The following is a 25781-nucleotide window of genomic DNA, read 5'->3' on the forward strand; positions in this document are numbered from 1 at the left end:
GTCTCATGAGACAGAGCGTTCCACCAGGCGAGAGCCAGTGTTGAAAAAGCCCTGGCTCTGGTTGAGGCTAATCTAACTGTACTCTAATATTGTAGAGTAAATGTTCTTCTTTCCTATAAGATGGGTAAGGTAAAGGTAAAGGGACCCCTGACCATTAGGTCCAGTCATGACCAACTCTGGGGTTGCAGCGCTCATCTCGCTTTATTGGCCGAGGGAGCCGGCGTACAGCTTCTGGGTCCTGTGGTCAGCATGACTAAGCCGCTTCTGGCGAACCAGAGCAGCGCACAGAAACGCCATTTACCTTCCCGCCGGAGCGGTACCTATTTATCTACTTGCACTTTGACGTGCTTTGAAACTGCTAGGTGGGCAGGAGCAGAGACCGAGCAATGGGAGCTCACCCCGTCGCGGGGATTCGAACCTCCCACAGCGCCACCCACGTCCCATAAGATGAGTAGGTTATGTATATTGCTTGAACTTCGATTGCTTTAAACAAAGAGCCTTAAATAAATAGGAGTGTTGCAATCAAGACTCTGCTTCTTTATGTAGCCGCCTAATTCTCTGACCCTTTTCTTTTTAGGCATGTGATACTCCCCTGCATCCTTTGGGAAAACTTGTTGAGACCCTAGTTGCTGTATACCGAATGACGTATGTAGGCGTGGGAGCTAATCGGCGGCTGTTGCAGGAAGCAGTCAGGGAAATTAAATCCTACCTCAAACGCATCTTCCAGCTAGTCAGGTAAGGAAAAAACCAATGAACTTTGTCTCTCATTTAGTGTAAAACCTTTATACTTCCACCTTTCTCTTTTAACAAACATGCATAAAGAAATGCATTTGTGCAGAAAAGCTGATCATCCAGCAGCTGTTGACTTGTTGCTAGCTTCCCCTGCAAAAAAGAAAATCGAAGAGAATTATTCGAAGAGAATTATATTTGAAAAAAATGGTTGCAACCCTTGTTAATGATTTTTGACACAGTTTGGTGAGTTGTGGTTAATTTTACACATGTTTTGATTTTAAGATTCCTGTTCCCTGATCTTCCTGAAGAGGGCAGTTCAATCCCACTTTTGGTGACTGAGACCAAAGGAAGGAGATCATTCTGTAGTGGAAAAAATGACTCCAGGCCAGAATCTCCAGAACCAGGGTATGTAGATAAAAATCTGTTTAGAAATGTTTGACATGCGATGGTAGGATCAGGGAGGAAGCTCCCCACAGCTGCTCCTTCTCTCATCAATGGCTAGGGCCAGACTAGCCCTCCCCTTTTTTCCTCTTCCTTTCCAAATAATATTTATTATTTTCAGTAAATAAGCATAATACAAAAGAATTAACAGTATCAAAAACAAACAGAAAATAGAACAGAAAAAGATAGAAAAAAGGAAAAAAATAAGAACATACAATACAGCATAATGCCACTTAATTAATTACAATCAAGTACCATCCATCTTCATAAACATAGTATTTGACTTCCTCGAGTCTCTTCCATCTGAATTTCTTAGTAATTATCTGTAGCAGTTTCCAATATCAATATTTCAAAAAACCAAATCACAGTCATAATCATATTACATCACTTTCCTTATCGTGCATTTTCACTGGAGGCCAGTGTGGTGTAGTGGTTAAGAGCGGTAGTCACGTAATCTGGGGAACCGGGTTCGCGTCTCAGCTCCTCCACATGCAGCTGCTGGGTGACCTTGGGCCAGTCACACTTCTCTGAAGTCTCTCAGCCCCACTCACCTCACAGAGTGTTTGTTGTGGGGGAGGAAGGGAAAGGAGAATGTTAGCCGCTTTGAGACTCCTTAAAGGGGGTGAAAGGCGGGATATCAAATCCAAACTCTTCTCTTCTTCTTCTTATTTATAAATTTAACCCCAATTTAATCCTAGGCGTAATTGATTCTTTCAATTAAAAACTTGACAGACTAGTCCTCCCCTTGCTGTGGTGATATTCCTGAGCTCAGTGTGTACATGTGCACACCTCATAGTGCCAGTTGTTCCTCACACACAAATATGGAACACAATTGTTCCAGCTTTAGGGGCTGTGATGTCATCCAACATGGACAAAACATTTAAGCTGCTCAGGAGCTTAAGAACTGAACAGGGGATTGATTGCTCTTTGTGGAAAGAGGAGCAGAAAGTTTGGGGAGTGAATTTCCTATCACACCCACCCACCCACCTTCCCTTGGACTGGTTGTCTTTCTGCCTCAACATGTGTTGTTGATAGGACAGGTTGATAATTATCTACGGGACAAGGGTTCAACAAGAAAGACCTGGTTATGTTTAGAGTGATACCACATAGACAAATGTTCCCTGATACCAAGATGAGGGATTCGTTGGAATGCAGATAGAGAGAATTGATAAAAATAAATGATCTGTTGTGACCTTGACGGAAGCGTACAATAGATGAGCCTTCTTGTTTTGGCTCATCTTCCTCTCTTTTTTCCCTTCTTTTTTCCTTTTTCCTTTCCTCATTCTTCTTCTTTCCTTTTTCTTTTTTCTTTTCCATATGCCATGTACTTTGATATTTTTTGTAGATTTTTAGCTTTTTTCATCATTATTATTATTTCTAAGGAATTTTCTTTTGTAATTTTGGTTGTCTATATTTATATGTATTTGTGTCAGGGAACTGCCATCGGCTCAGGGGGGAGAGGGGAAAAGCCGGATGGATTACAGAGAGCCCCCAAAGATCGTGGGAAGCAGCTCCTCCTCAGCGGAGGAGACTAACCACGCCTCCAGCGGAGAGGAGCTTCAGGGCTCGGAGGAGGTGAGGCGGTGCCAGGACACCTTGCCTGGGCAAAGCGGGGAGGAGAGAGGTGCTCCGTTACCCACACCCTCCTTGTGCAATAAGCTTTCGCACCGAGAGGGGAGGCGCAGACTGGGCATCAAAAAACTACTTTGCTGGGGAAGGTTTAAGGACCGCCCACTCACGGATTCTGCCAGTGAATGAGCCAGCCACGGGAGAGTGGTGCTCTGGACAGATTAAGTTTATTTTGGCATCAAAAGCAAGGCTTCACAGCCGAGCAGGGAGGCATTTGCCTGCTTGCTCTCGAGCAACGCTTTGGAACCCCAACAATTTGCTTAAAGCAAAATAAAAGTATTTTTTTAAAAAGATAGGACAGGTTGAGGAGAGCCGAGCCGTATAATAAAGATTTCTGTGAGCTGACCCTCGTTCATCCAAAGCTCTTCCTTCATTTTGTGTTTTTCAGCTATGTGGTCACAAGCTCTGGGTTGCTACTTCCTGTGTTGCTACCGCGACTCTACCCTCCTTTGTTCATGCTGTACGCCTTAGACAATGAGCGAGAGGAAGATGTTTACTGGGAGTGCGTCCTGCGTCTGAACAAACAACCAGACATGGCTCTGTTGAGCTTTTTGGGGGTGCAAATGTAAGCATGCTTCAATGTGTTTCTCCTGGCTAGAGAATGCAGTGCAGTGGTACCTCGGGTTAAGTACTTAATTAGTTCCGGAGGTCTGTTCTTAACCTGAAACTGTTCTTAACCTGAAGCACCACTTTAGCTAATGGGGCCTCCTGCTGCTGCCGGAGCACGATTTCTGTTCTCATCCTGAAGCAAAGTTCTTAACCCGAGGTACTATTTCTGGGTTAGCAGAGTCTGTAACCTGAAGCGTATTGTCAGGGAACCAGGGGTGAGAGGAGAAAAGCTGGATGGATTACAGAGAGCCCCCAAAGATTGTGGGAAGCAGCATCTCCTCAGCGGAGGAGAGCAACCACACGTCCAGTGGTTCGGAGGACTCGGAGGAGGCTAGGTGGTGCCAGGACACCTTGCCTGGGCAAAGGGGGGAGGAGAGAGGTGCTCCATTACCCACACCCTCCTTCTACAGTAGGCTTCCGCGCAGGGAGGGGAGGCGCAGACTGGGCGTCAAAAAACTACTCTGCTGGGGAAGGTTTAAGGACCGCCCGCTCTCAGATTCTGCCAGTGAATGAGCAAGACACGGAATAGAGGCGCTCTGCATTCTAACTGTTTTCATCATCAATAAGAAACCTTTTAAAACAGACTATTGAAGCTTATTGCCTGTTGCTCTCGAGTATGTAACCTGAAGCATATGTAACCCGAGGTACCACTGTACTTATTTCCTGTTTGTTACTGTCGGGGGAGTAATTGTCACCTCTCACAAAGGAGATTTAGAGCTTTCCAAAGTCTTTTGGGCAGAAGGCTGGTTTTCTTATGGCCATGCCACAAAGAAATGTGCATTCTTCACTTAGCTCATCTTTGCTCTTAAGCCAGCCTTCCCCAATCTGGTGTCCTCCCAGATGTTTCAGACAGCAACTCCCAGCAGCACCAGTGGAAGTTCCAGTCCAATGGCATCTGGAGGGCAGCAGGTCCAGGAAGCTTGCATTAAGATGAGCCAAAAAGTTTTTCCTTTGATCCTCTCATTTGACTGATCCAGATATATGAGGAAATTCCACTATGCTAAGAACCTGAAACCTCAATTATTTATTTGTAAGGAAGTGTGTTAGAAAACAAATTATTTTGTTTAACATCCTTTCTTCCATGACTGGAAAATAATTAACTATACTCATGGTACTTCTTTCAGGAAATTTTGGCCAATGAAAACCTGTATTCTTGGTGAAAATAAAAAGGTATATTATATTTCATCTGGAGTTCTCTTGACTGCATATCTTTGATAGCCTTTGAATTGAATAAAGCTAGACTGCAGTCACTGTGTGTGTCAGTTTTAAGACATTGCTGTTTTGGTTAGCACTTGGCATTTATATGTCAATCATTTTTACAGTTTACAGTGTACAGTTCTTCTAGATGCATGGCTCCAAGGACATGTAATATTTATCATTATCTTTCCTGTCATTATTTCACTTAAGTGATTTTTTTAAATGATCCCCAAATCATTGCTTCATTAAAAGATGCAGTACAATCTAATTATTCATTGATTTGGGTGGAGGCTTTCTGTGGTTTCCTTTTAGATGTTCATATTCTGCATGTGGTTAAGTTGCACTTTCTCTATTAAGCAAAAGCAATAATCCTTCCGTATGGAATTTATAAAGTGCAGGTGTCCAGTTGGTATATTCTGCACGCCAGAGGCAGGCCACAGTGTTGTTGCTAAACGGGGAAAGTGAGAAAAAGACTCTCCTTCAAGAGAGGGGAGTGGTTGTGGGCGGGATCCGATCCAAGCCTCAAGCAGGGGGCGTTACCTCCCTGCCAACACTTAACTGGCTGGCGCACCACGCCCCATAGGCAGGCGACCAACCAGGCGGCTAGAACGGGGCGTGGATAGCAACTTAACTAGTTGCTGCGCCAGCCACATGGCCTCACTTTCCGTTGTCCCGTCACGAGTCACCCACCCTCCACTCCCTTAGAGCTCAGGGTTCCAATTCTCTTTTGGCCTTGCTATGGACCTTAGGTTGGTCGCCCTGGTTGGCAGGGGGCCTGGTAGGAATTTTTCCATTTGGCATTAGGCTTTGTGGTTTTCTCGCCTACCTCGTAGCAATCGTCACAACTTTTGTGGTATTGGTGGGTAGGTTAGGCATTGGAATATGTTGCGGTGTGTGGAAGGGCTAGGTGTGGCCATTGCCTACGCCTTCAATTTTTGGGTATTCCGTTAAAGGAATCCGGCGGTCATGGATCCTGTCCGATGCCTGTGTGGCGGGGGGCCATGGCACGACCCTCGGTGACATCAGGGGAGAGGTAATAGTTGGATTAGCATCAACAGGCTCCACCTACTGGTGAATAAACCCCCTTTTTCAGACTCGCCCCTCTCCAAGTGGGTGGAGTCAAGTCACGTGATCCAATGCCTAAGCCAATACCTTTTCACTTGCTGTAATCAATAAAGTTGTGGCCTTTTCTTGCCCATTGACCTTATATTACTTGTCCTTGTGTCTTCATTTCACTACACGGGGATCGGGTCCTCGAACCACAACTTTGTGTTTTGCAGACTAGGCACCTTTGGGCCAGCACAGCCTGATGATATCATTTTGTGCCCATCCTGACTGCTAGCATCTATAGAGCACAAGTGTGCAACCATGAAGAAGCTGAGATTTTTGGACATGGCTCAGAAAGAACAGTGCAGCAGCATGTCACCAAATTGATATTCCCAGCCACAGTTATGTCTTGGCTTGGTTCTCATAAAGTGGGGACCCAAAGTATTTTGTAAGAGGATAATAGTGACTGAAGGATTTTAAGAGTTTCATTTCTCAAGCGCAGATGTCTATCACTCACTAGATAATTGTTCAAGTTGATCCTCGTCTTTCATTTTAATTGATCAAATTTACACATGGCCAGAATCACAGCTTTAATCCTATTTTTAATATAGTGACGATATAGAAGCAGGGATGGGCAGAGCAATCAAACTCCCTGTCAATTTTGCATGTGTTCATTCATAAGTCTGTTCTGTCTTGTTTTCACGTTACGCACATTTTTAAAAAATCCTACAAACAATCCGTTTGAATACAGTACATATTTTATCATAAAATAAAATTTTAAAAATTCTCACAATGTACCCATGGCTAAAATATATTTTATCCTAACCTATGCATGTGAAATTGGGATGCGGATGGTGCTGTGGGTGTAACCACAGAGCCTAGGACTTGCCAATCAGAAGGTCGGTGGTTCGAATCCCCGTGACGGGGTGAGCTCCCGTTGCTGGGTCCTTGCTCCTGCCCACCTAGCAGTTCGAAAGCATGTCCAAGTGCAAGTAGATAAATAGGTACCGCTCTGGCGGGAAGGTAAACGGTGTTTCCATGTGCTGCTCTGGTTCGCCAGAAGCGGCTTAGTCATGCTGGCCACATGACCCGGGAAGCTGAACGGCGGCTCCCTCGGCCAATAAAGCGAGATGAGCGCCGCAACCCCAGAGTCGGTCATGACTGGACCTAATGGTCAGGGGTCCCTTTACCCTTTGTATGCATGTGAAAACACTCCCCTCCCCCCGAAACCAAGAATTGAGTAGCTAAATTCAGAGGTGTTCAGAATTGAAACTTTACTTATGTCACATATAATAACATTCTAATCGGAACATTAATCTGGGAGGTGAGGATCGGGTCTGTTTGCACTGCAGTTCACAGAAATCAAATTCCTCAAGCTTCCCTAAATGTAAGACAAACTAAAGTGTAAAGCTTACAGCCCTGATGTGCACTGTTGAATATATCATCTCCCCACCCCCATTTGAAGTAGCCTTCTCAAAATTGGAATTCATGCAGAAACTGAACTATTGTGGTGCTTTAGAAGTTAAGATTTATTGCAGTCTTAATCCAGCATCTCTGGTTACTTCTAAAATTGGTGTGCTGAATTATTTTATCCAATACACAGTTAGAAATCATAATCATAGGTTTTCATTCTTATGCTTAGGTATTGCCAAATACAAAAGATGCCTGTTTTGCTTCAGCAGTGGAGTGCTTACAACAGATCAGGTAATCTTGAGCATTGACTCCTTATTGTCCTGTCTTTCTGGTCCTACCTAGTCAGTAAGGCTACTTCCAACTTGGTGATCTGAGGATTTTGGTCTTAGGCTTTGGTGGTAACGCATTTGCTAGGAAGCAAGCCCCATTGTACACAGATAGACTTACTGCCGAGTGAGCTGGAAGCATATAATGTATCACAATTTAACGTGTCACTGGTCAGGGCATCCTTCTCCAACTGGAGCCCTCTAGATATTTTGGACTGCCACTTCCAACATCCCTGATCATTGGCCACTATGGATGATGGGAGTTGTAGTCCAAAGCATATGAAAAGCACCAGAGTTTTTGTTCTTCAGCCTATTTCTTGCTTTCATTTATGTGCCAAATTAAAAGGTGCAGTTCTCTTGTATTGGCTTTTTGACAGCTTCATCTCTGTATAGGTAAATCCTTTGTGTGCATCAAGGTATCAGAAACTACTGTTTTCTTCAAAGTGGAAACTTGGGTTGTGTGTTTGATTTTCTCGTTAGTTAGAGAATGGGGTAAAACAGAATTCGCTCACAACTACTTTACTGCCTTATTGAAATCTTTCAAGAATTTGCCTTGCCAGCATCACGAATGCTTTAATTTTGCTTTTTTAAAAAATGTCTTCCTAATAGTACAACTTTTACACCTGCTGACAAACTGAAGGTGATCCAGCAGACTTTTGAGGAGATCTCACAGAGCGTCCTTGAGAGTCTTCATGAGGATTTCCTTTGGTCGATGGATGATTTGTTTCCTGTTTTTCTGTATGTGGTGCTTCGAGCCAGGTGGGCAACTGTTTAATTTTTGCAAATGCAGTGAATCTTGTCATTTGCAGTTGCAATGAATACTGGTAGAATTGTAGAGTTGGAAGGGACCACAAGGGACATCTAATCCAAACCCCTATACTGCAGGAATCTTTTGCCCAAACTCGGGCTCTAACCCATGATCCTGAGATTAATAATAATAATAATAATAATTTTTTATTTATACCCCGCCCTCCCCAGCCAAAGCCGGGCTCAGGGCGGCTAACAAGCAATAATAAAAACAAGTTGAATGAATACAACTTAAAAACAAGATTAAAATACAACATTAAAATATTGAAACATTAAAATTAAAGAATTAAATTAAGAATCTCATGCTCTGGCAACTGAGCCAAGATAGGGGAAATGCTTAATTAAACAAAGTTCTGGGTCTAAGTGGACTAAATCAGTGTGTCCTACTCACATTTTATTGATTACATGGGGCTGAGATAACACTACTGTTGGCTCTGATCCATTGGCAGTAGCACAATACTTCTTCATCTGTTACATGAGGGGGACGGTATACCTTTGCTCTGGGGAATAGCTATCTTGTTACCCTGCCTTTTGTATTTCAATGTTGATAGGTGTGCACTCTGTACTCTTGGTGAAGTCTTGTGAAATAGTGGCTGGTTGACTTAAACAGCTGTTCCCTTTTTGTGACAGGATCAGGAATTTGGGTTCTGAAGTGCATTTGATTGAGGACCTCATGGATCCATATCTCCAACATGGGGAGCAAGGCATTATGTTCACTACTCTGAAGGCAAGCCTATAAATAATATCCTTATTGAAGACATTAATTGTTTATCTATTTTTTTTCTGTATACACATTTATATTTAGACTTGTTTGAACTATCAGTCAGATCTCTCACCTGCTTTGATCGCAAATACAATGTCCTTACCTTTAGTCCTTAATCTTTGTAATCAGCAATAGCTGGAACTAGGAAATCTGAAAACCGCAAAGCTGTTCTAACTTGCTGATAACTGATATTATTGGTAATATTGTATTTCATGTAAACACTGTAGAAGGTTTTGATTATTAAGATGTGTATATATCCTGTAAATAAAAATAATAAAGTAGCTTAATCTGGATCCAACCCACATAAAAGAATGCTAATTGTCATTTTTAAAAAACCCTTATTTGCAGGCATGTTATTACCAGATTCAACACGAGAAGCTCACCTAAACAATTCACCTAAATATAGAAGACACCGATGAACACAGCTTTAGCCTTCTTCACAGAAATGCACTTACGGTGGACTGAGAATCTTTATGCGGTGGATAAAGGCCTTTAAAAAAGAGAAAAAGCAGAGGCCAATATCAGTGGGGGAAAAGAAAATCTATAAGAAGCAAAAATAAGGTTTTCAAGGCAGCTTTCGTAGAAAAAATATTTGCCTTTCAAAGTGGCGAAGTGTTTTTCCCCATCTCTTCACAAAAGCAATGTGTAGTGTGGCATCTACATGGAATTCATATAAAAGCATGGTCCGGAAATATGTTGCTTGTTATTCTGAAGAGACCGTCTGAGCTTCCCGAGGATTGAAGTGCACTATGGAACCACACAGTGTCTTTCTAAGTTAAACTGCCTGGGTCTTGGGTATCCACTAAGATCTGTCTACAGAACTCATGGCTTTCCTACTTCTTCTGATCCATGGCAATCCAAGACTTAAGATGTACTGAATATACAATTCATAAGACTGAAGCAGTTTTGTTACACAGATTACAGAAGGCTAGCAATGTGGTCTGTCGGAATAAGTATTTGCTTGGTCATGCCTGAGATGCTGGCTTAGCATGCAGGGATCTTGAGTCTTCTGTTTTGCCTGCTTGGTGGAAGGAAACCCTTTTTTTTGTTCAAACTTTATTTTTTGTTGAAGTATTGTTTAAAGAAGAGAGCCACAAAACAGTCATGCCATTGTTCTTGTGACTTTTCCTTTGGTGTATGTGGATAATGTTAGCTGACATCTTGGATAAAACAGGTGCTGTCCTTCACTATGTCTGTCACAGATGTGGGAGATACGAAAAATATTCTAGTTGAATTAGCAAGTTAATACAGACAATGCCGATAACTTCTGGAAATCTGAATCATGGCTTTTGTGTAGCTCCTTTATTTAAAAAAAATATATGGTGGGATCAGTGGCTGTAAATGGAGCAATTTTCATAATAAAGAATAATTCTGTGATTTCTTTTGTGGGAATTAATACAAGCTTCATTTGGGTGCTATTCGCTAATCACTCCAAGGTGGTTTTTCTGTTAAAAAATTGTGAGTTACAGCTCTGTGGAAGTTACCATACATACTTAAAAGTTATTGGTTCCCATCAACTTCCCCTATTACCTCCATTTTATTCCACCCACAATTTAATAAAAATGGTACTGTGAGTTGATTCTCCAGTTGGCATTGATATTTACGGACTGGATTTCTAACAACCAGGTTAAATCTCTGGCTCGAATGAGAGAGGAGTGGGTTCTGCTTGTGCATTTCCAAGACTTTTTAAACAGCTGGAAAGCTCACCCAGAAGGCTTGAGACAGAGAAACAATCTTAAATAATTAATTTGAGAAAAACTCAAAATGTCAAAATTATACCAAGAAATCTCTCATGAGAGAAATTAAGCATAATTTTGACATTTTGTTGTCATTTTTCTCAAATGGTTTTTTCAAGATTATTTCTCTGTCTCAAACCTTCTGAGCGAGATCCTAACCAGCTACTTAAAAAGTCTTGGAAACGCACAAAATTGGACACATTTGTTGAAGCTTCTATTTCAAGTGATACATGGCCCCTACACCAGACATGCCATACACAGAGATGTTTTACAATCTGGAAATGGGCATTTAGCACTGTCCTAAGTATAAAAGGAGGAAGGGAATTAAAAGAGTGAGGAATCTCATTGTAGACAAAATATTTTTAAAAAAAGTATATTATGTATGCGTTTATAATTGTAAGTTGCTTTGAGAAGAAAATACAACATAAATATAGATCATATTTGCTGGATTGCTAGCCGTTCCACACATGGGACGAATAAGCAGCAATTGGTCGCTTCCACTACTATTTCTGTTTCCATCAGAATTCTCTGACTTTCCTGGTGTTGAATATGGGATTGTTTTACCTTCAGTATGAACACTGATCCCCAGCCATGTCATCAGGATAGGCCTTTGGGTCAGAAGCCCAGATTCCCACTTACCAGTATCTTAGCACATTTTGAAGCAGTGCAGCTTACAATCTTGTATAGCTGTTGCATCTTAAAATGTCCAAACCCTAAAATATTTTTACCCTGCTTTTCTCATAACTCCTTTGTGGAATGCTATGCTTTAATTGTCTTTCGATCAGTGATTGCTAGAAGCCCCTTGCGTGTCTTGAGTTGGATTATTCCTAGGCCATTTCATTATGAGGTAATAATTAGCTAAAGAGAATCCCATAATTAAACGGGCATAGATTTGTTCCAGTAACCTGAGCTGCGTTTGAAAGCTCTGTAGCAGCTTTAATGTTGTTGCTGGTTAACAAAGAAATGGATTGCCTTACTTTCTTTGGACTCTGAACAACTTGAATAGCTTCTATTCGCCTATATGGGTGTATTGCCAAAGGAGAGCTACCTAAATATAAATATCTTTATTCATTGCCTCATGCTACTGATTTGGAAAAACAAACAAACATAGGAGATCAGATCTATCCATATGCAAGAATGGGTTTGCAAATGAAGAAATACAATATAATTAGACAAAAATAATAGTGTTTCAAGCCAAGTTTTAAGTGAGAAAACAGTTAAGAAGCTTTGTTGTCTCCTTGATAAAAAGAGTCGTCCTGGTTACGTTTCTGCGGATTAAAAAGGAAAGGATGTCCCTAGATTAGCTAGAGCAGTGAGGTGACTTAAGTTACTAATATCCAGCCAATGTTTTCCTTCTAGGCAATTCCTTCTAGGCAATTCTAGGAGACTGTACTGTTATAAATTCTGATGGGAACTTCTGGTCCCTTTCAGATTCGGCAAGGCATCCTGTAGAAGAATTTCTCAGCAGCAACTGCGAAATTGAACTGCAGTTTAATACCTGGTAAGTGGGGTTTTTTTTCCTTCTGAGACTTGATGATAAACAAATCAGGTCCATAGTTCAACTAATCCTCCTGCTAGATTAAAAAAAGGGGGGTGTCTAGAAGCCTTAAAAATTGTAAAAATAAAGGACGATCATATTTTTCAAAGGAGTTGAACTCCTTTAGGTAGAAAAGGGGAGTTAATCCTTTTCCATTTGTAACTGGGTGACTGTCAGTAAACGTACAGTCATTTCCCTGTCATTGGGTGTTACTATGTCCTTCAAATGTCTTCAAATAATAAGGGTTCCATCGATAACTCATAACCAGGAATCAATTTGGTTTTGTATACTATTGAAATCCAGGTGTTTCTGGTTATGGGACAAGCCCAGATGAAACATCAGCGCAGGTGGAATCATGTCTCCGGCATTTGTCTGTTTTAGTGGCAAACGTTCAGCTTAATCTCCGTGGTTTAAAGTCCTACCTGAATATTCATTTATACAAATTTTCATTAAGGTTCATGCAGATTGTGAAGTGTGCAATATTTTTCCACTTCTGTGTCATTTGTGAAATGTTCACATGTCTCTCCTCCCATTTATAATGATGGGAAGCAGATTCACAAATGATCTACATTTAATAAGGCTTGGTTTCCTTTGCAAAATAGAATTTTCTTTTGTGTGTTGGGGTTAGAGGCTTACTTGGTCCCTCTTCCTTGTTTCATGACACCGTCAAGTGTTCTTCTTAGAAATGTGTGCATAAGGAAAACTATTTGTCTGTAGCATGATGTGCTGATAGCTTCAGGGACTGTATTGCGTTGTTGATACCTGAGCATGTTTTTTCCTATCTACTTGGCACTGCAAACTACCAGGCATTTTTGTTTCATTTCTATTTATTTGGGCATATATGTCAATCAATCAATCTTTATTATGGTCCAGAGACCCAACAAATCATTATAAAGCAATACACAATTCATACAGCCCACCTCCAGGTCAAACAAGCATTTTGTTCAGAATATAGGGATCATTTGTTCTTGCAACCACCGATAAAAACTTTGCCACTGCTAATGTTCTAGCATTTGTCCGGTCTTCCAATAGGAACCTGACATAGTGAGCCTCTGATTTTCCTGGGAAAAGGTATCAGCAAGGGTAGTATCAGTTCAGCCCTGGCTTGCTCATATTTTGCACAATGCAACAAAATATGTTTTATGGCATATATGTACAAATCACAGCCAGCTTCAGACTCCATTCTACATAGCTATGATTTGTTGAAATAAGCCAGGGTCATGGTTTGATGATGTCCTTTTCAAATATAACAATAGACTATACTTATGTAAAAATAGAAAGCAGATGCTTCTAATCTCCTCACACCGTGGAAAGGACAGGAAAGGGTGCAAACCTGAGGCCTACTTAACTGAACTAGACTGTGTGCACACATGCATTGAAGTTTCATATGGGTGTCCTTTTTTAATAAATAATTGGGCTACCTGCACTTTTAAGATTCAGTTTTGTACAGTCAAAATCTCAAGGACGTGGTAGGCCTGATAAACAACACCTGAAGAACTTTGGAACCTTTTTAGGACTGTCAGGTCCTTTTTAGGCAACCTTTCTTCTTTCTATGTATGAAAGTATATTTGTTTTGGCAACAGTACTTTCCCCCTGAAGTTGTATTAGTTCCCACCCTGTGTTTCTCCATAGGAAAGTGAACTCAACAAGATAGAAGACTCTGCTCCCTGTTAGCAACCACATAAATCACACCCTCCAACATTTCGCTGGTGACAACAGGAATGTCAGATTGTCATTGTCATTATTTTATTTACTATTTATCCCCCACCTATCTGACTAGGGGCTTTCAACATATATAAAAACATAATAAAACATCAAGCATTTTTTTTAAAAAAAACCTTCCCCGTACAAGGCTGCCTTCAGATGTCTTCTAAAGGCTAGTTACTTTTCTCCTTGCCTCAGTGGTCGCATAACTCCATACCCTCCAACATTTCTCTGATGAAAATAGGGATGTCCTAAGGCAGGGGTGCCCAATTTTTTTCCAAAGAGGGCCAGATTTGATGAAGTGAACATGCATGAGGGCCGACCGAGGTTGTTGAGCTTTTATTGGATTGAAGTTGCTGAGCTTTTTTTTTAGGATTTTACCCCTGGACATATACTGCCACAGGGGCCGAATTACCGTATTTTTTGCGCTATAAGACGCACTGGACCATAAGACGCACCTCGTTTTAGAGGAGGAGAACAAGGAAAAAATATTCTCTCCCTCTTTGCGCAGTGCCTCTCGAGCAAAGCAGGAGGAGAAACAGAAGGGGCTCCATTTCTCCTCCCACTTTGCTGAAGGGGCGCTGTGCAGAGAGGGAAAGCTGTGCAGCGCCTCTCTAGCCAAAGTCAGAACAGCAAGAGGGATCGCTGCGCAGCGAAAGCAGCGATCCCTCTTGTTGTTCTGGCTTCTGGGATAGCCATGCCAAGCATCTTCAGGGGAGGGGAAACGTTCCTCCCATTGCCCTGAAGAGGCTTTGCGTGGCTATCCCTGAAGCCAGGAGAGCAAGAGGGACTGGCTTCAGCGATAGCTGCGCAGCCTGCATTTGCTCCTTAAGACACACACACATTTCCCCTTTTTAGGAGGGGAAAAGTGCATCTTATAGAGTGAAAAATACGGTAAATGTTGGGGGCTCCCCCGTCACGGGGGCGGACCAGATTAGACTCCTGAAACGGACTTTGGACATGCCTGTCCTAAGGAAAAGCGGGACATTCTGGAATCAAATCAGGAACCAGGATGGCTTCTGTAAATCTGCCACTGTCCCTGGAAAATAGGGACACTTGGAGGATCTGCATATATATAAGATTAGCTGTCCCATACATATATGCACATATATGATCTGGGTTTGGAAAGCAGACTTTTCATCTTTCTGGAATCCCCCAAATAGGATGCTGGGTGACCTTGAGCATGCGAGACAAATCTAGGTGCTGGCAGAGTGCCTTCTTCCCCAGACTGGGTTGTGCCAGTTGGATTACTTAGACACACAACTGTGACGTGGAGTGGAGCTGAGGATCTAAGCTCTGCTGCAGCATCTTTCCTGGGAGGAGGTGAGGAGTCAGATTAGAAAGGTGAGAAAAGCACAGAGGAGTCATTTAAGCTGGGTGGCGGCAGCGCACATGCTTGAACCACAAGCTCTCTTACGCAGAAGGGCGCACATGCGTTCCACTTCTCCGTGATACAGGAGTGCGAGAGGATAAGGTTGGATGAGTTTTATGCATGCTGGTTTTAGGGCTCAACTTTGGAACTGCTATGCCTAGTCCTCTGAAGTTCTGCATGCCAAGGAAATTTGAGTTCTGAGTCCTAAAACTGCATTCCTCTTTATGTAATTAGTATGTTTCATTGTTTAGTTGATTGCTGATTTCTCCCCAAGCCATAAAGAACTCTTACCAAAGGCTATGAATTTTCAAGGGATGTTCTCTGGAATCACTATATTGGATGAGCAGCATTAAAAATGTGTAAGCAGAATATATTATATACAGATTGCTAGGTGTTTGAAATTCATTGAACATTATTTTACCATTGAAAACAAAACAAGAAACCCCCTGTTTGGTTTGTCAAATAATGAATGAATGATCTAAACCTAGTTATTTTCTGCATGTTTCCATTTCTACCTGTCATAGGAGCCAACTCCTAGGGACCAACTCCCTCTGTCCCCCCTATAAAATATTTTATGGGCATTACCATTCAAATTGTGTGTGTGTGCCAGGTCTTGTGATTGATTATGTGGAGCAGGGCTTATCTGCCCCCTCCCATAGTTTATTCAAGTTGTCACCTCTGTTACCTGTATAGCTATGGAAAGTATAGTATTCGTTTGTTTATATCCCTGCCTAATCAAATGATAACCTAGCACAGACCAGTTAGTTTTGTCAGGCAGGATAGAAATTCAGAAATTAGGTATAGCTCTGGAGTGTCCCTAATCTAAAAATTAGACAACCCAAGGTTGAGAAAGGCTGTATTTATTTAAAACAACAAGGGCTTTCCTCCTATTCCGAATGATTTATTCATTGCCATTTTTATCCAGCTTTCTTGACTCTGGATGTCCCATATGCTTTGTTATTTTTAGGAAATGGATGGTTCTGATCTGATTTATATAACTCCTTTGTTTGAATGCTGGCGATAAATAGGCAGATTACTTCTGCTTAGCAAATAGAGTTGTCAAAGGAGTGTATGTGGATTTACCCCGTATTGACATACCAGCAACTGAAGCTACTGTATGAGGAAATCAGGAAATAGATGGGAGACCTAAATGAATAGCTACTGTTGAAGGTGTTTCAGTGCAGGTTTGTGGGAAGAAAACCTGGAAGGAAATACTAATCAGAGGCAGGCATAACTGTATTCGTTTACAAAAGTGCAAATAGTATATAGCTGTTAAAGGCAATAACTACAGCAGTGGCGTAGCGTGGGGGGTGCAGGGGGTGCCGGCCGCACCGGGCGCAACATCTGGGGGGGGGGCGCTCGCAGTCGCAGCTCTCTGCCCCTACCTGGCTCACTCACTCTCTCTCACTGCAGTGCTGGCTGTGCGAATCCGATCCGAGCCGCCGGGTCGCCGCCCACTGTGGAGGGGGTGGGTGCCAGGCGTGCGGTGCGGAGAGAGAGCGAGGGACTATCTGGGGGAGGGACAGTGCAGCGGCCGCCCAGCGCAGCACTGAGCGCGGGAGAGAACCACACCAGACCAGACCAGGCAGCAGCAAGAAGAAGCTGGCAGTGGCGGCAGGTTAGGGGTTAGGGGGCGCAAATTACTTGCCTTGCCCCAGGTTAGGGGGCGCAAATTACTTGTCTTGCCCCGGGTGCTGACAACCCACGCTACGCCGCTGGACTACAGCGGCATAGACACCATACATTCAATGCATGTGATACCCTCCCCAATAATTCTGGAAACTGGTTTGTTAAGGGTGCTGGGAATTTCAGACCCTCCAAGTGTTCCTATTTTCCAGAGACATCCCTGATTTAGAGAAGCCGTCCCGGTTTCTGATTTGATCCCAGAATGTCCCACTTTCCCCTATTTTCATTGGAGAAATGTTGGAGGGTATGGAGTTATTCGACTCCCAAGCAGTCTGAAGGCAATCTTGTTTAGGGAAGGGTGTTTTTTTTTTAATGTTTAATGTTTTGTTATGTTTTTATATCTGTTGGATGCTGCCCAGAGTAGCTGCTGCAACCCAGTAAGATGTGTGTGGGGTATAGATAGTAAAATTATCATTATGGTACGGGACGTCCCTATTTTCATTTGAGAAATGTTGGAGGGGATAGCTCTGGAGTGTCTGCAGCCTTTACTTTTTAAAAAATCTTGCAGTTTTGGGGTTTTTTTATTAAAAAAAACCAGCCAGGAACCTACTAAAACTCACACTCTCGCCATGTTAGAGAGAAATTTCACAACCAACATTTGCTATTTAGGTGTGTGGGATTATTATCATTGTTGTAGTTATTATTAGCCGTGCTTTTTCCCCCCAGGGGGGCGCATACCCCTAAACATTTTGTGAATCTTTGTACTTTTGTCCGTTTACTGTATTCAATTTTCCCGATTTGAACTATAAAATGGTGGTTTTCTTGAGTCAAAATGAGAGTACAGTGGTACCTCGGGTTAAGTACTTAATTCGTTCCGGAGGTCCGTACTTAAGCTGAAACTGTTCTTAACCTGAAGCACCACTTTAGCTAATGGGGCCTCCCACTGCCGCCGCACGATTTCTGTTCTCATCCTGAAGCAAAGTTCTTAACCTGAAGCGCTGTTTCTAGGTTAGCGGAGTCTGTAACCTGAAGCGTATGTAACCTGAAGCGTATGTAACCCAGGTACCACTGTACCCCTAAACATTTCTTTTAGGGAAAAAAAGCAGTTGTTGTTGCTGCTGCTGCCTTTAAAAGATAATATGGAACCAAAGCAACAGTTTGATTCCATCACCTCTGCCTCACCCCAGGGACTCAAGAACCAGCCACAAAGTACAAAATTCCACCCTGCTTGTTGTCTCCCCCACCTCTTCTCCCTTTGGCACATGTTTGCATTATCGAGCCATTCCTCTTTCCCCTCCCTCTCTCCCTTCTCACACTCCCTCCCCTTTCTACCCTTATCTCCTATCTGCAGCGATTTGCCATCTTATGGTATTAACTTTTCAGACACAGGGATAAATACAGCTTTCCACGCGCTCCCAACTGCGCCTGCCTCTCGCATCTTCCTCCCATCTCTCTCTATTCTCCTTAGCTATCTTTTAATGACGGTGGAGTACCCAGAACGGCAGAAGAAAGGAAGCGAGTTCTAAATATAGGTCCAAAGAAGGGCAGTAAAAGTGACAGTAATTCCTTTGCCTTCGATAAGAAGATTGGGGTAATACAGCTGCAGAACAAAGCCACGGAAAATGGCTGCTGTCTTGTGTGGATAAACCCGAAGATAAGAAATTATACAGCATATTCTCTTCCAGGTTGGTATAACGTTACATTGCTTGCACCCCCCCTTTTTAGGGGAGCTAGGAGAGTGATTGTTGTGACACAACTGGCTGTATATATATATTTCTACAGTGATGGTGTTGTCTGAGTGAGTGGGAAGAATTCTACCTCAAGCAATTCAGCTGGTCAATGACAGCTTTTAACTAGGAGCTGAGCAATTCCTTGCAAGCTCAGATAGTGAGAAGTTTCACTAAAGGACAAGGAGTCTTGCTGCACTTGCCTCCACCTGGATCATAGCTGTCAAGCGTCCCTTATTTGGCGGGACAGTCCCTTATCCCAGTGCCGTGTCCCGCTGCTGTCCCTTATTGATGATGTCCCTTAAATAAGCTACTGAAGGTAATGGGGCCCTTTCTATGTCCAGCTGTGCTTTGTCAACAACAAATTGTTGCTGTTTTTTTGCCTTGAATATATGCTATATGGTAATTTATGGACCTAATAGGTATCTAAAACCATTTGCATGCAACAAAATATGTATTTTATCAAAGTAATTGTTGATCCCTTATTTTGGCTGCTGATCCCTTATTTTCGAGGCTGCTGGTCCCTTGTTTTCAAATCTGTAAGTTGACAGCTATGACCTGGATAATTACTATTTTTTTGAAGACTTTATACGGTACTTTCAGAACCAAAAGCTGTCCAAAGTCATCTGTGCTGGGAAAGGTTGAGATGACGCCAACCTCAGTTTATTACCCCCCCCCTTAAATGGCTACTTATTTTATCTGCTTGTTTACCCCTTCAAGAAACCACTTCTGACACCAGTGACCCTCTAGCAGCATTTTCACAGGAAATTAGGGACTGATTTCTCTATATTAGAGAAATATATTCTCTCCTCCTTTTACCCATTCCTTGAAATAGATTGAGTTTGCATGCATAGCTCTCTTGACACTTGCCTTTTTGAAATAGTGAGCAATGTAGCCTCCTCTTTTCTGTAGCTGCTGTTTTCACATATGTTCTGTTCTGAAACGTAAGCTTTTTATAGGTTTTGAGTTAATGTTAGCCACGCATTCTCTAACATGGTCATGGTGAGCTTTCCTTTAGTTGCTGTTGCTTTTAACATGGCAAAGGCACATGTCAGAGAACTGACATCGGAGCTAGAGGCGGAGGGAAGGCTCTCAAATGATGTTGGAGAAGGGCCCAGCAGGGAGAGAGGCAGCTCCGCAGATGGGGAAGCAAATCAGCGCAACACCAGGGATATAGAGGGGCTGATGGGGGAATCGTCGAGAGGGCTCCAGGACTCTTCATCGGACACCAGCGGGGAGAGCACGGGTCCTCCGCTACCCACGCCCACCCTGCGCAGAAGACTTCCGCGCAGAGAGAGTAGGAGGAGACTGGGTGTCAAACAACTTTTATGTTGGAAAAGATTTAAGAAACGCCCACTGACGGATTCTGCTAGCGACTGAGGCAGCCACGAATTGAAGGGCTGTCCAGAGTCCAGACAGAAAGGTTTAACAAGGCAACATAACCAGGAGAGGCAGCAACTTACGCATGAGCAACCCCATACCCATTACAGCACATTAGTCACATTGTGGGGGTTCTAGAAAACACACAATGTAAGGCTGTGTTTCTGGGATATTGTGCTTCTTCGGAATCTTGAAACATCAATATTTGTTTGCTGCACAGTGTAGTTGCTTGTATTCCAACTAGTACATGCACTGCAATTTCTGTTTGACCTGGTACCTTTTGAAGAGTGAAAATGGACACTGCTTGCCCTTCTCTGCGTCTGGGTCTTTTTCTGTCTTAGTACAAACAAGGCAGGACGCGGGTGGCGCTGTGGTCTAAACCACAGAGCCTAGGGCTTGCCAATTGGAAGGTCGGCGGTTCAAATCCCCGTGACGGAGTGAGCTCCCGTTCCTCAGTCCCAGTTCCTGCCAACCTAGCAGTGCAAGTACAGTGGTACCTCAGGTTAAGAACTTAATTTGTTCTGGAGGTCCGTTCTTAACCTGAAACTGTTCTTAACCTGAAGCACCACTTCAGCTAATGGGGCCTCCTGCTGCCGCCGTGCCGCTGCTGCGCGATTTCTGTTCTCATCCTGAAGCAAAGTTCTTAACCCGAGGTACTATTTCTGGGTTAGCAGAGTCTGTAACCTGAAGTGTCTGTAACCTGAGGTACCACTGTAAATAAATAGGTACCACTCCGGCGGGAAGGTAAACAGGGTTTCTGTGCGCTGCTCTGGTTTCACCAGAAGCGGCTTAATCATGCTGGCCACATGACCCGGAAAAACTGTCTGCGGACAAACATCGTCTCCCTCGGCCAGTAAAGGAAGATGAGCGCCGCAATCCCAGAGTCATTCATGACTGGACTTAACTGTCAGGGGTCCTTTACCTCTTTACAAACAAGGCAAACTTTTTAAAAATCTCAGAAGTATGTAAATCTCGTGAAACTAGTTGCAAGTACTGTACAGCACTAAATAAATATTGGGTTTTTAATTGGTATGAGCCTCATGCCAAGATGAAAACAATCTGATATTCCTTAAATGTAACATAGCCAGTATAAAGGTACAACCAGTGCTTTTTTCTGGGGGGACGCAGGGGTATGCATGCCCCTGAACATTTTGTGAATCTTTGTACTTTTGTCCATTTACTGTATTTATTTTCCCTGATTCGAACTATAAAATGGTGATTTTCTTGAGTCAAAATGAGAGTACCCCTAAACATTTCTATAGGAAAAAAGCACTGGGTACAACAGCAAACTTTTATTATTTGCTTCATTAATGACGTTTGAAAATACTTTTGTCGTAAATGCACCCCAGTCTGTACTGAGACCTATGGTATTTTCTTCGTGTTGTTATTCCAGACAGAGGGTTCCAAAATTTTACACACCTAACAATTAAACTTCAAAGAAGGTATTCTGCATCCACCTCAATTCCCCCGCCGTCTTCATTCTCAAGTGTTATTAAAAACTCAAATTTAACTATATAACCAATTTCCTTTGCTTTGTTTTCCAGTTTGGCTTCTGATTTTATACAGCTCAGATGATCCACTCAGAGAAACGTGCGGAAACTCCAAGAATGAGGGAGAAGTTGGAGAAAGCTGCCCTGTTGCGTAGCCATGAAAATGGTGCGAACCATTGGTTTATTCTCTTTTTTAAATAAAAAAAAAATAGATGAATGTAATAGTAGATACGTATTCCTCTTCTTTCCACTTAAATCTGCGCAACTGCAGACCACCATACCAGAGTTGTCCAGTTGTACAAACTAGAAAGCCTGTTGTCTGTTTGAAAATATATACCTATTTTAATTGAAATGTTTACATCTGTTTCAAAAGGCCTAAAGGAGAGTTCCTAGGCAGTCTCCCGTTCAGCCACTGGTCTGATCAAATCGGCTTAGCGTCAACAAGATAAATTCATCATATGCCTTTGGACCATTCTATGAGACTGACATTCCTCCCCCCCCCCAAAAAAAAAATGTTATTGGTTTTCACAATATTATAAACAAACAAACAAACACACAAGACAAACAAACATAAATCATAGCCTTATTGAAAATTACACTTTGTTAAGTGACTTCCTCGCTTCCCCTTGGTTGAATTTCATTGCATATCCTTTTAATGGTTTTCCAAATGCCAATTCTTATGAAATTTAACTTAAACGTTAACATCCTTAAATCTTCACCTTATGGAATTAAACATATTAATTCATCACTTAACATAAATAAAATCCTAAACCAATTAAGTATCTGCAAGCTATTATCAATTAATTTAACTTAACAAATTTAACTAAATAATCATTAAATTTATTCCACTCTTCCTGATACACCTCCTCCTTCTGGTCACGGACTCTTCCGGTCAGGTCGGCTAGCTCCGAAAAATCCATCATCTTCATCTGCCATTCTTCTACTGTTGGTAATTCTTGGGTTTTCCACTTTTTAGCTAACAAAATACGAGCAGCAATAATTTAACATCTTTCTTGGGCAACTCCAAACCTGTTATTCCAAGAAGAAAGGCCTCTGGTTTCTTTATAAATGAGACTGACATTCCAATGGGAATAATACAGTTTCTTTTACATTGATATTTCAGCCAACGTACTTTAGGTATTTTTTCTGCTGCTCCATTGCATTTTAATCTGATGTAGTGGTTTTATGGCTGTTGCTTATTTTAGAGGATTGTTTTACTGTACGAAGCTGTCCTGCGAGGTATAAAATATCTAAATATTTAAAGAGAAATTATTTTGATGATAACAGCTGAGAAATGAGAAGAGAATAAATTCTGTTTTGTTTAGATTTAGGCATAGAGAGACAAAGTCCCTAACTACTTAGGTGTTCCATCATCTTACCCTTTTTTTAAAAGTTAACAACTAATAAAGATGCCTTCAGAAATTAAAGGCAATGTGACAAATCCACTACTAAAATGTTTATAAAATTGAAATGCTAACTTATTAACAAATCATGAAAACCTGGATCTAGGGTGCCCCTGCCAAGTCCGAAGAACACCCTTTTATATTACACAGTCTCGGGTTTCAAGACAGACAGCATTAGCAAAGCGGTCTAATGATTACATTCTTCTCCCCTTGTTGGTCACCGGCTCTGCCCCTCTGGTGAAAAGCTACAGAACAAGAATCTTTTTGCTTTTGCCTTTAGGCAAAGCTCTAAGCTTGTATTACCTTGGAAGACAAGAAATACGCAACCAATAAGTTGTATTTTCGGCTCAATTTGGAGAAACCACTTGAAGCATCCACTGTGTTGAGCTATTTCAATTGCTTTTGCGTGTCGAGGTCCTCAAGCCACCCCTCGAAATAATTCACAATTCACACATAATTTTTGTTTAAGGTTTTTGGCATAATTTTGACCACAACTTTATTAAAATACATAATCTGTGAGTGGTTGCTTAGGCATTGGTTAAGACTATCTGTCCCCCCGCCTGGGACAGAACTGACTTCCGAACTCCCTCGGAAGCCAGTGAAGGGAAAACAATATTGGGGAGCAATGAAGCTGGGTCCCAGGCTCTCACCGCTCACCCAACCTGCTCCCCAGGGCTTGCCGGCCCTTGTCCCATTTCAGGGATTGGGCGAAATCGTGGCAAGCCCCTGGATTCCTTTAATGGAATTCCCTTCCACACCACCATTGGAGGGGCAGGCCCAGCCTATCCTTACCCCTCCTCCACCAATTTTTATAACCAATGCCTAACCGCAACCTTACAAGTTGTGACGAATTGCTAAGTAGTAGGCAAAAACCAAATGGCACCAGCCAATCAGCCAAATGGACAAAATTCCTACTAGGCCCATGCCCCAATGGCAGACAACCCCATGACAGGGGTAGCAAGGTCAACCGGAACTCAGGGCGGGCAGGCAGGTGATACGATGCACTCAGCGAAAGAGAAAGCAAAAGCAGTGTGCCCCAATATTTAAAGCCTTTGGTCCCACCCACCACATTGCAACATGCAATTCGCCCCAGCAACCCGGTCAGCCAATCGTTGTGCCAGGCCCTAACCATTATTATTATTATTATTTTATAATATTTTATTAGGTTTTATCAATAGAAAAGTTTAGAAAAATACAAAAATGAAAGATACAAAATTACAAAATACAAAAATACAAAAATACAGACATTAAACACAAAGAAAGAAAAAGAAAAAACACATATAAAAGAAAAACAAAAATTCCCTCTTTCTTAATTTCTCATCTTTAGTTAACTTATTTTCCTGACTTCCTCACGTCTCCCATTTTTGTATCCCTTTTAAAAATTGGTTCAGCAAATTCATGTCCTATTAGTTTATCTATTATTAATCCCATCTTACATTTTACCTTGTTGCTAGAACCCCTTCAATTCATTTCAATGTCATCAGCATTCAAAAATTTTACAATATTTCTGCAAATAAGTTTTAAATTTCCTCCAATCTTCTTCCACCGACTCTTCTCCCTGGTCTCGGATTCTGCCAGTCATTTCCCCCATCTCCATATAGTCTATTGCCAGGCCCTAACCATTAACCTGCCTGCCAACAGAGGGCTGGCCTGGCGCCCCACACCGCCACCCGTGCTCTCATTTCAAGGAGAACACGCTTTGTTTGATTTGATCATTGCAAGCAGCCGAAAGTCTGTAAATTTTGATAATAAACCTGATTTGCAACAGGGGTTCGATTGCAGCTGTATCTTGGGTGTGGAAATGATGCCATCAATAATAGTGCATGTTGTCTGTGGGCTAGGTTTATCGCATGTTCTCTCTCTGGTCCTGCATGAACTGAGTCTGTTCTATAAGAGAGATGTCAATGGTGTTGGTGTCTTGTATGACCTGCTGAGATCTCCGTGGCTGCAAGCTCTCCTGAAGGTAAGATCTCTTCCAGTGCGAGCAAAGGCATTTGGCAGCTGTTAGTATATAGAAATTGACTATATCTTCAGAGCTACCCATTTCTTTCCAATGTGGGGGCTGGGGTGATTACCGTATTTTTCGCTCTATAAGACACACCAGACCACAAGACGCACCTAGTTTTTGGAGGAGGAAAACAAGAAAAAAAATATTCTGAATCTCAGAAGCCAGAACAGCAAGAGGGATCACTGCGCAGTGAAAGCAGGAATCCCTCTTGCTGTTCTGGCTTCTGGGATAGCTGCGCAGCCTGCATTCGCTCCATAAGACGCGCACACATTTCCCCCTTACTTTTTAGGAGGGAAAAAGTTAGTCTTCTAGAGCAAAAAATACGGTAAATCAACGGATGGAGAGATAATGCAGCCCCCCCCCCCCGCCAATGATCAATAATCATTTCAGATCCATTCTATAGATGCAAGTATAAATTACCGTACTTTTCTGTGTATTAGAGTAGGGGTTTTTTACTTTAAAATTACAGTGGTACCTCGGGTTAAGTACTTAATTCGTTCTGGAGGTCCGTACTGAACCTGAAACTGTTCTTAACCTGAAGCACCACATTCGCTAATGGGGCCTCCTGCTGCTGCTGCCGCGCCGCCGGAGCACCATTTTTGTTCTCGTCCTGAAGCAAAGTTCTTAACCCGAGGTAATATTTCTGGGTTAGCGGAGTCTGTAACCTGAAGCGTCTGTAACCTGAAGCGTATGTAACCCGAGGTACCACTGTATGTGAAAAACTGTGGGTCGCCTTATACACAGGGCACTCTCCCCCCTATTTTATTAAATTGGAGTCCCTAAAAATAGGGGGCGCCTTAAACATGGAGGCGTCTTATACACGGAAAAATACGG

The 25781-nt window shown here is 42.3% G+C and overlaps 2 protein-coding genes across 4 annotated transcripts in view; both read left to right on the forward strand.

The window, feature by feature from the left end:
- ALS2 (alsin Rho guanine nucleotide exchange factor ALS2) overlaps positions 1–10341 on the forward strand; it is a 64693-nt gene extending 54352 nt beyond the window's left edge. For 2 of the 3 annotated variants that reach the window (XM_082242342.1, XM_082242343.1), the window contains exons 27-34: positions 578–735; positions 1015–1137; positions 3191–3367; positions 4536–4581; positions 7298–7359; positions 8004–8153; positions 8832–8928; positions 9313–10341. In XM_082242342.1, coding sequence (XP_082098468.1) covers positions 578–735; positions 1015–1137; positions 3191–3367; positions 4536–4581; positions 7298–7359; positions 8004–8153; positions 8832–8928; positions 9313–9351 — 852 coding nt within the window. In that variant the 3' untranslated portion in view covers positions 9352–10341. Of the gene's footprint in view, positions 1–577; positions 736–1014; positions 1138–3190; positions 3368–4535; positions 4582–4733; positions 4777–7297; positions 7360–8003; positions 8154–8831; positions 8929–9312 lie in introns of those variants that run through there. The other variant, XM_082242344.1, reaches the window with a different exon arrangement.
- A 4597-nt stretch (positions 10342–14938) lies between these two features.
- Positions 14939–25781, forward strand: part of MPP4 (MAGUK p55 scaffold protein 4) — a 38600-nt gene continuing 27757 nt past the window's right edge. The window contains exons 1-4 of the mRNA XM_082242356.1: positions 14939–15285; positions 18408–18624; positions 21591–21702; positions 24781–24902. Of these exons, the coding sequence (XP_082098482.1) occupies positions 21618–21702; positions 24781–24902 (207 nt within the window). The 5' untranslated portion in view covers positions 14939–15285; positions 18408–18624; positions 21591–21617. The remainder of the gene's footprint in view (positions 15286–18407; positions 18625–21590; positions 21703–24780; positions 24903–25781) is intronic.

Source organism: Podarcis vaucheri (genome assembly GCF_965113315.1).
Source record: "Podarcis vaucheri genome assembly, contig: SUPER_1_unloc_1, whole genome shotgun sequence".
Lineage (NCBI taxonomy): Eukaryota > Metazoa > Chordata > Lepidosauria > Squamata > Lacertidae > Podarcis > Podarcis vaucheri.